The sequence below is a fragment of the Phycodurus eques genome, chromosome 1 (genome assembly GCF_024500275.1).
Source record: "Phycodurus eques isolate BA_2022a chromosome 1, UOR_Pequ_1.1, whole genome shotgun sequence".
Classification (NCBI taxonomy): Eukaryota; Metazoa; Chordata; class Actinopteri; order Syngnathiformes; family Syngnathidae; genus Phycodurus; species Phycodurus eques.
This window is the reverse complement of record NC_084525.1, coordinates 25,723,667-25,737,967: the sequence shown is the minus strand read 5'-3', so window position 1 is coordinate 25,737,967 and position 14,301 is coordinate 25,723,667. Positions and strand designations below refer to the sequence as shown.

At 41.3% G+C, this 14,301-nt stretch overlaps 2 protein-coding genes across 8 annotated transcripts in view; both read left to right on the top strand.

Moving 5' to 3' along the window:
* The first annotated feature begins 14 nt into the window (after positions 1–14).
* On the top strand, positions 15–6,769 carry uxt (ubiquitously-expressed, prefoldin-like chaperone). Its single transcript, XM_061685098.1, has 6 exons — positions 15–149; positions 971–1,052; positions 1,136–1,203; positions 3,439–3,546; positions 3,734–3,797; positions 6,257–6,769. The coding sequence occupies exons 1-6, from the start codon at positions 40–42 to the stop codon at positions 6,317–6,319; spliced, it is 495 nt and encodes a 164-aa protein (XP_061541082.1). The 5' UTR covers positions 15–39; the 3' UTR covers positions 6,320–6,769.
* Positions 6,770–12,157: 5,388 nt separating this feature from the next.
* Positions 12,158–14,301, top strand: part of elk1 (ETS transcription factor ELK1) — a 38,938-nt gene continuing 36,794 nt past the window's right edge. For 6 of the 7 annotated variants that reach the window (XM_061684974.1, XM_061684953.1, XM_061684951.1 and 3 more), the window contains exon 1: positions 12,158–13,083. In XM_061684974.1, coding sequence (XP_061540958.1) covers positions 13,059–13,083 — 25 coding nt within the window. In that variant the 5' untranslated portion in view covers positions 12,158–13,058. Of the gene's footprint in view, positions 13,084–13,204; positions 13,332–14,301 lie in introns of all 7 variants that reach the window. The other variant, XM_061684952.1, reaches the window with a different exon arrangement.

The following is a 14,301-nucleotide window of genomic DNA, read 5'->3' as shown; positions in this document are numbered from 1 at the left end:
AAACTTACGCCCTCGTACCCAGAAAACAAGCCAGCGGAGATGGCTCCTCCAGCTACCTCTAAAATTAACGTTAATTCTCATGGTGAAGTGGATTCGAAGGTGTTACAGTATGAACGGTTCATTGACGAAGTACTGAAGAAAGATTTACAGTAAGAGACGGATCGCTGTGACTAATCCATATCATTACTTGGACTCGTTTTGTAGTTGTACTGTGGAGACTGACGCCCTCATACTGCACGTTGCATCACAGCTAAGATTACTGTATCTGACAGCAACACGTTTCCCTGGCGCCTTTATAAATACGATGACGGAAAGCCTGCCAGCATATTTGGATGTGTCTTTCTGTCGTAGACCGTTAACTTCCTTGTCCAAACGATGGGAGAGTGGCATTTAGGTGTACTGTCCCCTTTGATGGGCACATTATGCATTTATTTATGCACTTCCACCACGTTAACATCACTCACCCCCCCCCCCCCAAAAAAAAAAAAAAAACTGCAGCTAACGCTAATCAGTGCGTCTCCCCCGACACACACTAAAATCGAATCATCACCGAGATTTTCATTTTCACATGCAGCATTTTATCACCAAGCTGCCAAAATCAACGGCAATCAGCATGCCGAATGACATGGCCAAACACAAAACCTCTCTTCCGAGCATCTATCACTTAGTCAAACATTATTTTTGGATATTGTCAGAAGCTAATGCTGGTAACATTGTTATGTGCTAACACTGCAGCTCTGCTTACCTGTTGGCTTTGACATGATAGTGGCGGCCGTGTCAAAATGTTTCTATCCCTCTGGAACTTATAGCCTAGCTTAGATATCATTGACTGTGAAACTTGATGTGGGGGTGGAAATTGTTATTTAGCACATTTAATTATTTAACATATTCAGAAATACAGTGGTTCTCAACCGTTTGACACCATGTAGGAGCACCCTCTGTTTAACACCCATTTTATGTTGTTTTCCAGGAGAGTGATGGAGCAACGAGATTCCGTTTATGAGCAAATATCTCATTACTTGCAGCTGAAAAACACCCTGCAGGCTCTGCAGGTACACACACACACACACACACACACACACACACACACAAACATCACAGGTGACATACACGTGTGTTGTGTGTGTGCATACAGGAGACAGACTCTCACCACCTCAAGGCAGACGTTGACCTGGGCTGTAACTTTTACGTTCAGGCTGAAGTGTAAGCTCACACTTTCCAACATTCTAATAATAATAATGCTGCATTTAGTATAAATCAATCAATAAATCAAGCATTTATTTGTATAGCACCAACACAAAGTGCTACACATGGCAAATGATAAAAAGACACAAATACAACCTTCCCACCCATCCACCTGCAGTCTCTGTGTCCCTACGATACCGAACACTCATGAGTAAAAGTAGTCACAGTAAAAAAGATAATTAAATCCAAGAGGTGGGACCAAGTCATTGCTTAGCAAGTCATAAATCAGTCTCAAGTCTGTGCCCTCAATCCCAAGTCGAGACAGGCAAGTCTCGAGTCAAGTCGCAAGTCCTACACTTTTAGTTTCGAATTCTTTCAAGTAATTTTACCGAATAAAATAAAAATATTTTAATATCCATTCATCCATTTTCTGAGCCGCTTCTCCTCACTAGGGTCGCGCTTGTACTGGAGCCTATCCCAACTATCCCCCCATGCCTGACGGAAGACCTCAAGTTTAGTTGCACGCCATTTGCACTCAAGCTTCCAACATGCTTGCTTTAGTTCTCTGGTTTACTCTGTGAACCAAGGAGTAAATATCTTCGTCCGCGTTTTAGGTCTTAATGGCACTACAGTGTCAAGAGTGTTACACAGAGCCACATTAAAATAATGTGAGATTATCAGTAGGACCCACCTAAGAAGGAAATTAGGCAATTACTGAGGGTAATAGCTCAGTGCGTGCAGTAGTAGTTGAAGAACTACAACCCCAATTCCAATGAAGTTGGCATGTTGTGTTAAACATAAATAAAAACAGAATACAATAACATGCAAATCATGTTCAACCTATAATTAATTGAATACACTACAAAGTACATTATATTTAATGTTTATACTGATAAACTAAAACAGGTGAACAGGCTAATTGGGAACAGGTGGGTGCCATGATTGGGTATAAAAGGAGCTTGCCTGAATTGTTCAGTTATTCACAAGTAAGGATGGGGCGAGGTTCACCTCTTTGTGAACAAGTGCGGGAGAAAATAGTCAAACAGTTTAAGGACAATGTTCCTCAACGTACAATTGCAAGGAATTTACGGATTTCATCATCTACTGTCCATAATATCATCAAAAGGTTCAGAGAATCTGGAGAAATCACTGCATGTAAGCGGCAAGGCCGAAAACCAACATTGAATGCCCGTGCCCTTCGTTCCCTCAGGTGGCACTTCTTCAAAAACAATCATGTGTAACGGATATCACCACATGGGCTCAGGAACACTTCAGAAAATCAATGTCAGTAAATACAATTCGGCGCTACACCCGTAAGTGCAACTTGAAACTACTATGCAATGCAAAAGCACGCTGGCTTCTCTGAGCCCGAGCTCATGTAAGGTGGACTGATGCAAAGTGGAAAAGTGTTCTGTGGTCTGACGAGTCCACATTTCAAATTGTTTTTGGAAATTGTGGACGTTGCGTCCTCCGGGCCAAAGAGGAAAAGAACCATCCGGACTGTTATGGACGCAATGTTAAAAAGCCAGCATCTCTGATGGTATGGGGCTGTGTTAGTGCCAATGCCATGGGTAACTTACACATCTGTGAAGGCACCATTAATGCTGAACGGTAGATACAGGTTTTGGAGAAACATATGCTGCCATCCAAGCAACATCTTTTTCATGGACGCCCCTGCTTATTTCAGCAAGACAATGCCAAACCACATTCTGCACGTGTTACAACACCGTGGCCTTGTAGTAAAAGAGTTCGGGGACTAAACTGAATAATTTGGATTTTTTCATTTAAAAACATCATTAATGAGTTAAAGGTGTCCGGTGTGTACATGTGTGGTGGTAAAGAATTGGGTGCTTGGAAAATTTTGTGGAGTGAGAAAATTGTTTGTCTGTTGCTAGCATTTACAGTGGAATCTCTACAGGCGCTTGCTTTAAGTATATGTGGAGGCGGTAAAGTTAAATTAAAGTTTTCTGGGGTTCACAGATTACCGTTAGATAAACAGCGTCACGAATTCTTGATCTATCGGTGAAAACTTGACAAAAGCATGTCAGACATGTTATAAGACACTTTGAAACTCTTAAATTGTGAAAAAAATACATATATCCTCTTTAGAGATGCTCTCCATCATGACCTCCCCACTTTTGTGTCGCTACATAAGTACTGTACAAATCAACAGCTTACTTCAAACAAATTGGTAGAACTCGCTCTAATTTTCTTATACTCAGTACTAATGACCAATTGTCCTCGTCCCCACAGGGAGGACTCGTCCAGGATCTTTGTGTTGGTGGGCTTTGGCTTCTTTGTAGAGATGGACCACGCTGAAGCTCTGACCTTCATCGACAAGAAGACGGGTCAACTAACAGCGTCAGTGAAGACTCACGCAACTTAACAGGAAATAAGATACAGGAAGTTTAGTTGAAAAAAAAATCCAGTTTGACTTTTAATGAACATTTTGCAAGGTGGTAGCATCGTGTTGGCTAGCATTATCCATTGTTCCCAATGTGAGATGCTACCCATGCCAATTGTGTGTGTGTGTGTGTGTGTGTGTTAGGTTCACAGATCAGCTCACCAAAGACTGTGCCAAAATTAAAGCAAACATCCGCCTGGTGCTGGAGGTCAGTTTCATCATCATGACACACACATAAAAACAACATGAATAGCTTTTATAAGACCAAGTCAAGTCTTTCTTGCTTGACTACTTGTACATGGAGTATTTGTATACTTTTTTTATTTCTATGCCGGAATTGTTTTGATGTGCAGCAGTTGAGTTTTATGTACTCCCTCTGTTGTTACTTGTATCAAAACTTTCCACTGATCTGATTGGCTATTTTGAATCCGCCAATAATAATTCGCTGATCCAACCGATGACCTCATTGAGCGGATCCTTGAATTAGGACATTACAGCCGACCCAATCTTATTTACTGCAGGGACGTTTGGCGCTGCCGTCTTGTATGTTCCAGCGGCGTCTTGTATGTTCGAGTCTGGAACCTGTTGCGTGTCTTGTGACGTAACACATACGTGACAGCCGATAACTTCAAACTATTTGCAATCTGTGCAACACTGCAGTACCTCGTGGGGGACGTCTCCAAAATCAACACGACAAATTTAATCAGAACATCATTGATGCCTCCATATGATGGGTAAGCCACAAAGGTAGCTAAGGAGGCTGGCTGTTCACAGAGTGCTGCAAGCATCCATCCATCCATCCATCCATTTTCTGAGCCGCTCCTCCTCACAAGGGTCGCGGGGAGTGCTGGAGCCTATCCCAGCTATCATCGGGCAGGAGGCGGGGTACACCCTGAACTGGTTGCCAGCCAATCGCAGGGCTCTATATATATATATATATATGTGTGTGTGTGTGTGTGTGTGTGTGTGTGTGTGTATGTATATATATATATATATATATATATATATATGTATACACACACACATATATATATATATATATATATATATATATGTGTGTGTGTGTGTGTATATATATATATATATATATATATATATATATATATATATATATATATATATATATATATATATATATATATATGTGTGTGTGTGTGTGTATATATATATATATACACACACAAACTTAAACGTAAATATATATTAAAATATGTTTATTTTGTTGGTAGAAAGACTCAAGTGTAGGACTTGGAACTTGACTCAGGACTTTCCTGTCTCGACTTGAGACTTGAGGGCAAAGACTTTGAGACTTGTGACTTGCAAAGCAATGACTTTTTCCTACCTCTGTTGTATACTGTACTGTATTTTTTAGTTGAACCACAAAAACATTGTGCGATTGTCAAGATAGAAGCGGATGGCCATTAAGAGAGGAAACAGGCGAGAATTAAGGAGGGAGTGGATGTTTACAGAGGCTGTTGGCAACGATCGATCGCCCATGAACCGAGTGATGGACTCACCTCTCACCCCATCATGATGATCACTAGGTCCCCGACTAGTAGTGATGTAGCGGGTTGTGCCGAGTCTTCAAGGCGTGTGTTGAGTAATGAAGGGGGCGTGTCCCGCGTATTGAAGCTTACTTCATTTGGGGGAGGGGCCGGAAATGACGACATCCGAAGCTTGGCTGCCCGGCAGTACCATATGACCACTTCAGGAAGTGGTTCAGATTTTGCCGCGATGTGTGACACTTTGACACAGCAATATTGACCCCGTCAAGTAGCTCCGTGAAAATGAGGTTTTATGCCATTCTCCAAAGTTGACAAACACATAACACAATCTGACATACTGGTACTTTTCAATAAATTATAATAATGTCAAAAGCTTAATTTAGTTAAGTAGTTCAATTCAAAAAGTGAAACTCATATTGTAGAGATGCACCACACACACTGAAATATGATATCAGGATTTTTTTTATTCATGTATAATTTTAATGATTATAGCTTACAGCAAATGACAACTCCATATTCACCATCTCTAGAAACTAGAACATAACGTAACAAACTATTATGAAATAATGGAATTTATTTTTAATGTAGAATTTAGGCAGGAATTTGCCCTCTGAAAAGTATTTTCTCAAGTGTTTAATGACTATATGTATGAGTACTGAAATCAGTTCAGTTTTCTACCATATTCTATTTTTTTTTTTTTAGATGTGCCTGTATCTGATTACTATTGTTTTGGAAACTTACGCACACTGAATTAAGTTCAAAAAATTTATTATTTCATGTTGACACAATATTTGGTCAAACTTTTTTTTGGCATTCATAGTCATTTCCAAGTGCCACAACAACCACCATATTGCAATGCATCACACATTATGTGGCCTAAGATACAGTTGCCTGTGATTATATACTTGGCCAGCAGGTGGTTTCGTGTGCTCAGGAAGCATCCAGAAATGGGCCATTACTCGAACCAATGGCCAAAGTGTTACTATGCTTCATGAAGCTTCATCTTGCCATCACTACAAACTAGCAATCATTGTCCCTGTACCGTGTTAGTGTGGTTCTCAGTGGAGTGCATTAAAATTAGAGGACATCTAAGGGTAGTAGGGATAAGGCCAAAGGTTATGGGACAGTGTTAAACTTTGGCTACTGTCTTGTTGTCTTTCAGGGTCTACGAGAACTTCAGGGCCTGGCAGAGCTTCCAGAACGTAGCAGAAGAGAAGTCTTCTAGACTTTTCCTTTCTTTGGATGCCTCGTGAGGAGGGGCATGGTCCAGTAGCACACGGTCAGCAGGATAAACCTGAACGTGGTGACCAGATTTTGTGGATGGTCATGTATATGGACGTGCGCAAGCAGATAGATGTCCTGCTATGTCCATGTCTATGGATTGAATCTGTGGATTGAGTGTAACTTGATGAAGGAGGTATTGCTCTGACATTCAAAGACAGATAGTTGCCACGTCAACGCAATGCTCAATCAATGCAGCATCATAACGGACCGGAGAAACAATTGTTCAAATAAAGTCCTCGCAGGAACACATCAGCAGCTTGCTCACATTGTGCACATTTTATTTCTAACTCTGCATAGAACCAACACACTGTGTGGCATTTTGGTGTTCATTACATTTAAGTTAGTTGGATTATTTAAAAATATTTTCTTTTGATGTAAATAAAAAGACAAAGCTAGAAAGTATTTTTCTCAAAATGACTATATATTTCATTTGTATAGAACCTTGGATATGACATCTGTTTTATTTCTTGTGCACAAATTATAGCACGTACGACACAAAACTTACGATACCTTGATGCACTTTATTTAGTAAGAAACAGTAGACTCTATTTGCTCTGGTGAGCCACAAAAACTGATTCAGTGGGCCAGATCTGGCATCCGGCCTTGAGTTTGAGACGTGATGTACTGTAATAATTTTTGGACCAATTAAGTGGCTCTCGGCACAGTAACAGTGGGAAGTAAAGTGCAAATACTTTTGTTTCTGTGCCTAAAGGGCCTATATAATAATAATAATAAATAGTCCTTAATATTGAATTATTCCATAGTTCTGGACTTATAAATGGTGTCTGAAGAAATAATTCCCCCCAAAATAGATTAAGTAATAATTTCAGGCTTGTTTTCTGATATAATAGTTGATTTTCAGCCAGATTTTGACCTGTCCACCTTTTTTGACAAGTCAGCCTGTCACAGGATGACTCATAACGAGCAGGAATAGATGACATTTCCTCCTTGAACTACTACGAACTCTGGTGTTATTTTTTTCCGATATTATCTGAGATAGGGTCCAGCAGCCCGCGACCCTAGACCATAATTGTGTCAACTGTCAAAAGTGGAAGCATCAATACACAATTCAACACACATTTTTAGCACAATTATTAGAGTTGACGCTGAACCACCGAGGGAGGGTTTTAGTCATCATCTTTCTTCTGTTCTTCTGCCGAGTTACGCAAGTGCGTGACCCTTAACGTTCAACTGTCGTAGAAGGTGAAGGAAGTGGAGGAGTCGGGAGCATAGGAGGCGCTGGGACCTTCTTGCAATGTGATGTGTGAACCCACGTAGCTCTTTCAGCAACTTCCACTGCAGTGTGGGTCACAAGGAGGACTTGGAAAGGCCCCAGCGAGCGTTGATGTCTCCATGTTTTCTGCCAGAGGTTTTTAATCAGCACAAAATTACCGGGTTTGATGTCATGCTGCGGTCTGTCGGCCAGCCTTAGGAGTGCTGATTGGACTTGTTTCCTTAAATTGATTAGTCGATAATGTGCAATACCTGAACGGTTTGTATGCCCATCGGCAGATCTGGCTTTGGTAGACCCGAATGGATCCGGTCCAATGGAGTGCCTGCAAAAACAATCTCAAAAAAGGATAGGGGGCACACACATCCTCATATATAACTAATTTAATTGACTTTCCAGTAGTTCTTTGCAGGTGGTAGCTATCATGTGTTCTGAGGTCAAATTGAAATCTGAGAGAAAGCTGTTGTCAGAGAAAAGCTTTCGAAGAATTGTCATGAAATTGTTAAAATATTTTTTGTCAATTGTGCTCCCACCACTAACTTAAATTCTTACTTTAACATGTCTCCCATATCTAGACAGTATTTTGTAAGTGCAGCGATAGTTATTTCAGTATATACATTATCAGTATAGTGTCAATATCCATTATCAACTTTATACTACCAGTATTATTTGTATATTATCTTTGACACTGATAATCAAAACATGACTAAATGTAAATACATACAAAGTGCGATAGACGCATCACGAAAATTTGGGTGGAATCAAATCTCCAACTACGTACTTTTCCTTTCCCCAAAAAACCTGCGTCTGTCAACACAAGGTCATGTAAATAACAAGTGAAGGGTTTTGGGTAGTTTAGAACTCGAAGGACTTTCTTCCGTTTGATAAAATCTGCCTTAGCATTTTTTGTCCAATGACACAGTCAGTTATGCATAATTTCTGATCCAGGACCAGCAATAAATTGTCATGCCCAAATGTAACATCTGTACCGTTATTACAACCCCAATTCCAATGAAGTTGGGACGCTGTGTTAAACATAAATAAAAACAGAATACAATGATTTGAAAATCATGTTCAACCTATATTTAATTGAATACACAACAAAGACAAGATATTTAATGTTCAAACTGATAAACTTTATTCCATCCATCCATTTTCTGAGCCGTTTCTTCTCACTAGGGTCGCGGGCGTGCTGGAGCCTATCCCAGCTGTCATCGGGCAGGAGGCTGGGTACACCCTGAACTGGTTGCCAGACAATCGCAGGGCACATACAAACAAACAACCATTCGCACGTACAGTCACACCTATGGGCAATTTAGAGTTTCCAATTGATGCATGTTTTTGGGATGTGGGAGGAAACCGAAGTGCCCGGAGAAAACCCACGCAGGCACGGGGAGAACATGCAAACTCCACAAAGGCGGGGCCGGGGATTAAACCCGGGTCCTCAGAACTGTGAGGCTGACGCTCTAACCAGTCGGCCTACCGTGATAAACTTTATTAAAATTGTATGGCTGCAACATGTTCCAAAAAAGCTGGGACAGGTGGTAAAAAAGACTGAGAAAGTTGAGGAATACTCATCAAACACCTGTTTGGAACATCCCACAGGTGAACAGGCTAATTGGGAACAGGTGGGTGCCATGATTGGGTATAAAAGGAGCTTCCCTGAATTGCTCAGTCATTCACAAGCGAAGATGGGGCGAGGTTCACCTCTCTGTGAACAGGTGCGTGAGAAAATAGTCGAACAGTTTAAGGACAATGTTCCTCAATGTACAATTGCAAGGAAGTTAGGGATTTTTCATCATCTACGGTCCACAATATCATTAAAAAGTCCAGAGAATCTGGAGAAATCACTGCATGTAAGCGGCAAGGCCAAGAACCAACATTGAATGCCCGTGACCTTCGATCCCTCAGGCGGCACTGCATCAAAAACCGACATCAATGTGTAAACGATATCGCCACATGGGCTCAGGAACACTTCAGAAAACCAATGTCAGTAAATACGGGTTGGCGCTCCATCCGTAAGTGCAACTTGAAACTCTACTATGCAAAGCAAAAGCCATTTATCAACAACACCCAGAAACGCAGCCGGCTTCTCTGGGCCCGAGCTCATCTAACATGGACTGATGCAAAGTGGAAAGGTGTTCAGTGGTCCGACGAGTCCACATTTTAAATTGCTTTTGGAAATTATAGATGTCGTGTCCTCCGGGCCAAAGATGAAAAGAACCACCCAGACTGTTATGGAAGCAAAGTTCAAAAGCCAGTATCTGTGATGGTTTGGGGCTGTGTTAGTGCCAATGGCATGGGTAACTTACACATCTGTGAAGGCACCATTAATGCTGAAAGGTACATATAGGTTTTGGAGAAACATATGCTGCCATCCAAGTAACGTCTTTTACATGGACACCCCTGCTTATTTCTGCAACACAATGCCAAAACACATTCTGCATGTGTTACAACAGTGTGGCTTTGTAGAAAAAGAGTGCCGGTACAAGACTGGCCAGACCTGTCTCCCATTGAAAATGTGCGCCGCATTATGAAGCGTAAAATACGACAACAGAAACCCCAGACTGTTGAACAGCTGAAGCTGTACATCAAGCAAGAATGGGAAAGAATTCCACCTACAAAGCTTCAACAATTAGTATCCTCAGTTCCCAAACTGAGGATACTGAATGTTGTTAAATGAAAAGGTGATGTAACAGTGGTAAACAGTGGAAAAAATAAAAATGTTATGGCTGCAACTTTTTTGGAACGTGTTGCAGCCATAAAATTTTAAGTTAATGATTATTTGTTAAGAAACAATCAAGTTGATCAGTTTGAACATTAAATATCTTGTCTTTGTAGTGTTTTCAATTAAATATAGGTTGAACATGGTTTTCAAATCATTGTATTCTGTTTTTATTTATGTTTAACACAATGTTCCAACTTCATTGGAATTGGAGTTGTAGATTTTTCGTCTGACGTTTTGGGGTTGGAAATTTGGAAATTAAATTTTTCAGACGACAGTTAAAATGTATCTTTGCTGACTGTATGCCCGTATCAGCTAAGAATTTCAGTAAGCCCCCTGTGTTCCTTTTTCAACCTATAGTCTACGAAGTCTTGTAATTTGTAATATGTATACTGCATGTGGCCTCCTGGATGAGTCATTGCTGTTCTCTTGGGGTAATCTTTGTAGGCTAGTCACTCCTGGGAAGGTTCACCACTATTCCATGTTTTCTCCATGTGAAGATAATGGCTCTCCCTATGGCTCGCTGGAATCCTAAAGCTTTAGAAATGGCTTTTGTAACTGACTGATCGATGTCAATTACTTTATTCTGGAATTTCTTTGGATTGTGTCATTTTGTTGCAGCTTTTTAGCTCTTTTGTCTGACTTAATTTTGTCGGGACAGATTCTGTTTTAAGTGTTATCTTGATTGAACAGGTCTGGAGGCAATCAGGCTTGGGTGTGATCAGTAAAAATTTACCATAAATTGTGATTAGCCACAATTCATGATTTAACTTATTAATTTATTTTTCACACAGGGCCAGGTAACTTTGAATAATTTTTTTTTCCCTTAATAAATGAAATTACTATTTTAAAACTGCATTTTAAGTGCATGTGGGTTATATTTGTCTGATATTTACATTTGTTTGATCTTAAACTTTAAAGTGGGTAAACTATGCAAAAATATAAGAATCTGAGAAGGAGGCCAATACTTTTTCACGGCACTGTAACTCACACTAAAAATTATTCTTTTTTTTTTTTTTTTTTTACTGTTGTCCTTTCAGAATCTGTACTTTTCTTTTACTAAAGTAAAATTAGTACTTGTACCAGGGTCTTTTTCTTCCATACGTATCTGTACTTCTACTTAAGTACAGAGTGTGAGCACTTTTGCCACCTCTGCACACTAATGTGCAGTGGGGCCTAGTGCTTGGAAATCACTGAGCAGGAGTGTGTAAACCGGCCAATCTATTTTTTTTGGCGGCTCCTGGCCTTGTACTACTTATTTTGTACATGGCAAGGCAGGTGAAGAGAAGAAGAAATTTGTTCTCTCTCACTTCCTTTTTTCCCACCAATCTCACATCATTCGGTAAGACGTGTCTTGAAAGCGCAATTGTTTGATAAACTTTCTGCTATGTGTCAAGGCCAGCTTAGTACAGCTTGTTCTTGTTTTGGTTTTGAATGTGGACATGTGCTGCAGATCTATAGTGGGATTCAAGACCCCTGACCACACAAAAATGTTTGATTTTATGCTTTATCAACTGTTTTTTTTTTAACAAATATATACTAAACAGTTTTCCAAATCATTACATACACTGATGGCCATATTGCTTTTAGCGCGGTAAATATACATTAAAGGTAAAGTGGCCCTAGTATCCTTTGATTTTTTTTATTTTTATACGGCCCTTGGAAGAAAATGTTTCGATGCCCCTGTCGGATCATAAGAGAAATTGGGAAGAGCAGCATGCTGTTATCATCCACTGAGAAGCGGTGTTTACTCAACAACACTTTTACACTGAAAGTAAAAAACGGAAAAGCGAACGCCTTAAGCCACGTGACTTGACGCAGGTAAAAAGTTGTGAGGAGGAGGTGTCCGTCCAAACCGGAAGAGGGAAAAACCAAAAACAGATGAGAGGTTCACTTTTCCTTTGTTGGTTGCGTTTCAGTCGGGAAGAAGCACAGGACGTTTTTACAAACTACTTTTTGACACTTTGGGGGAGAGTTTTGGCGGCTCTAGGGGGTGAACTCTGGGGCCGCAGCCCCCGCAGTGGAGCGGCTTCGGTGGGCTGACGCACACGAGAGGCGGGGGACTCGGAGAGCTGTCAACGGAGCTAATGCTAACGATGTTAGTTCGATAGGTTAACACACACGCACAAAACACCACTCCAGGGAAGTCGAATTTTGCTTTCCTTAAAAAAAACAAAAAAAAAAACACTTAACTCGCGTTTGAAGAGGCACCGCGAGATTCCACCGGGGAGGATGAGATTTGGAAGTCTGGCTAGCTTAGCATAGCATAGCATTTCGTTAGTAACACGCACAAAAAAAAAAAACAACTCGATCGACGTCCACGTAAAAATGCTGACGTGAACATAACACAACACTTGGACGTCCGTTAGGTACACTAAGTGCTTAGACGCGCTATTTTATTATTACGGGAGGGCGAGTCGTCGTTTCTCGCGGCTCCTGTTTTCAATTTATTTGTTATATATTTTTTCAAGTTTCGCCTTTTTGGGTGTTACCATGGACGCTGCGCAGCCCGCCAGCGGCGCCTTGGAGCTGTTACATAACAGCCGCAAGTCCGCCGACATGCTGCCGCGCTGACAGCCGCAAACACGTACACGCACACAAACATACCCCTAAGCATACAAACAGCGAGTGGAGAGGCGTGCAAGAAGAGGAACGACATAAATACAACATGGAGGAGCTGTGAGACAGCTTGCACAAGTAAACAACAACGGCAATTTGAGCAAGATGGATTCAAACCCGCTTATCAACGGTAAGGCGTGTGTGTGTGAGACAGAGCGCAACATGTTGTCTATTTCATTGGGATGCAAAGTGTGGTGCACTCAAAACCTCGTGTATCGCATCTTGTGTGCGTGTGTGTGATGGTAACAAAGCATGATCGGATGGCAGGATTTTTCCAAAGCAAGAAAGCTCTGAACTTCCATCCTTGCCCGGTTGTTGCCGTGGTGACCACTGCTTCCAAGTTGTGCCTACCCGATTACATTGTACTTCTATGACAAGGTACTACTGCATAGTATTAGTGTGACAAAGTATTAACACATATGTCAAGTTTGACAAGGTACTACTATACAATACCCTTACACCAAGGCAATGCTTTGTTGTTGGGAATCCCACCATCCCAACTCGGAGTGGCAATAAACGGCTTGAAGTTTCTTTTTTGAAGAACTATTTGCCAAAGGGCTACAAATGCAGAGTGAATTAAGTAGGCTTTGCACGATCAGGATTTTTTTTGCATTTGTGTTGTCTGTCCCACACCGCCGACATGTTTTTTCAAAAATAACTTGGTGGTCAGATATTTACAGTACTACGTCAAAAGACACATGAAAAGGCTAAAACTAAACTGGCTTTTGGATTCAAATATACTGTACACGATGGAGACGCGGAGTAAATGTCTTTTGATTATGACATTTAAGCCGATCAGCATGAAATGCTAATTATTGTCCGAAACCGATCAGGCCGATCAGATCGGTGTAAAGTCTAGAGTTAAGTTCACTGCCACCATACAGCGCTCGTATGCACTCCCAAGTCAAAGCAAAAGAAAAACATCGGACAGACGACGGCTCGTAGCGCGAAGCTCATAATTTGATTGCGGGAGTGATTAATACATTTATACACACTGAACATGCATTATTCGCCTCATTTGCTCCTTGATGTGCTCCTCCCACCTTGGTCCTCTTAAGGGAGCGCCCAGATGACTGTGCTCCCGGCTGGTTCTTTTGACATTTTTATTATTATAATTGTTTTTCCTAGCTCTTCTCCACTTCCAGCCCGCCGGCCCGCTAGACTCACAGGCGGCGACGGTGCGTTGTGAGCGGCCACAACTGCCCCCCCCTTCCCGGCTGGCCCTTTGCTCACCATTCTCAAAGCTGGTTAGCTCTCGAGACGCGATCTGTGGCTTGAAGTACATTTCCCAGGTCGGGCAAATGGGCGACGCAGTGAATTTTCGTGTGCTCACACCACTGGCATAGCG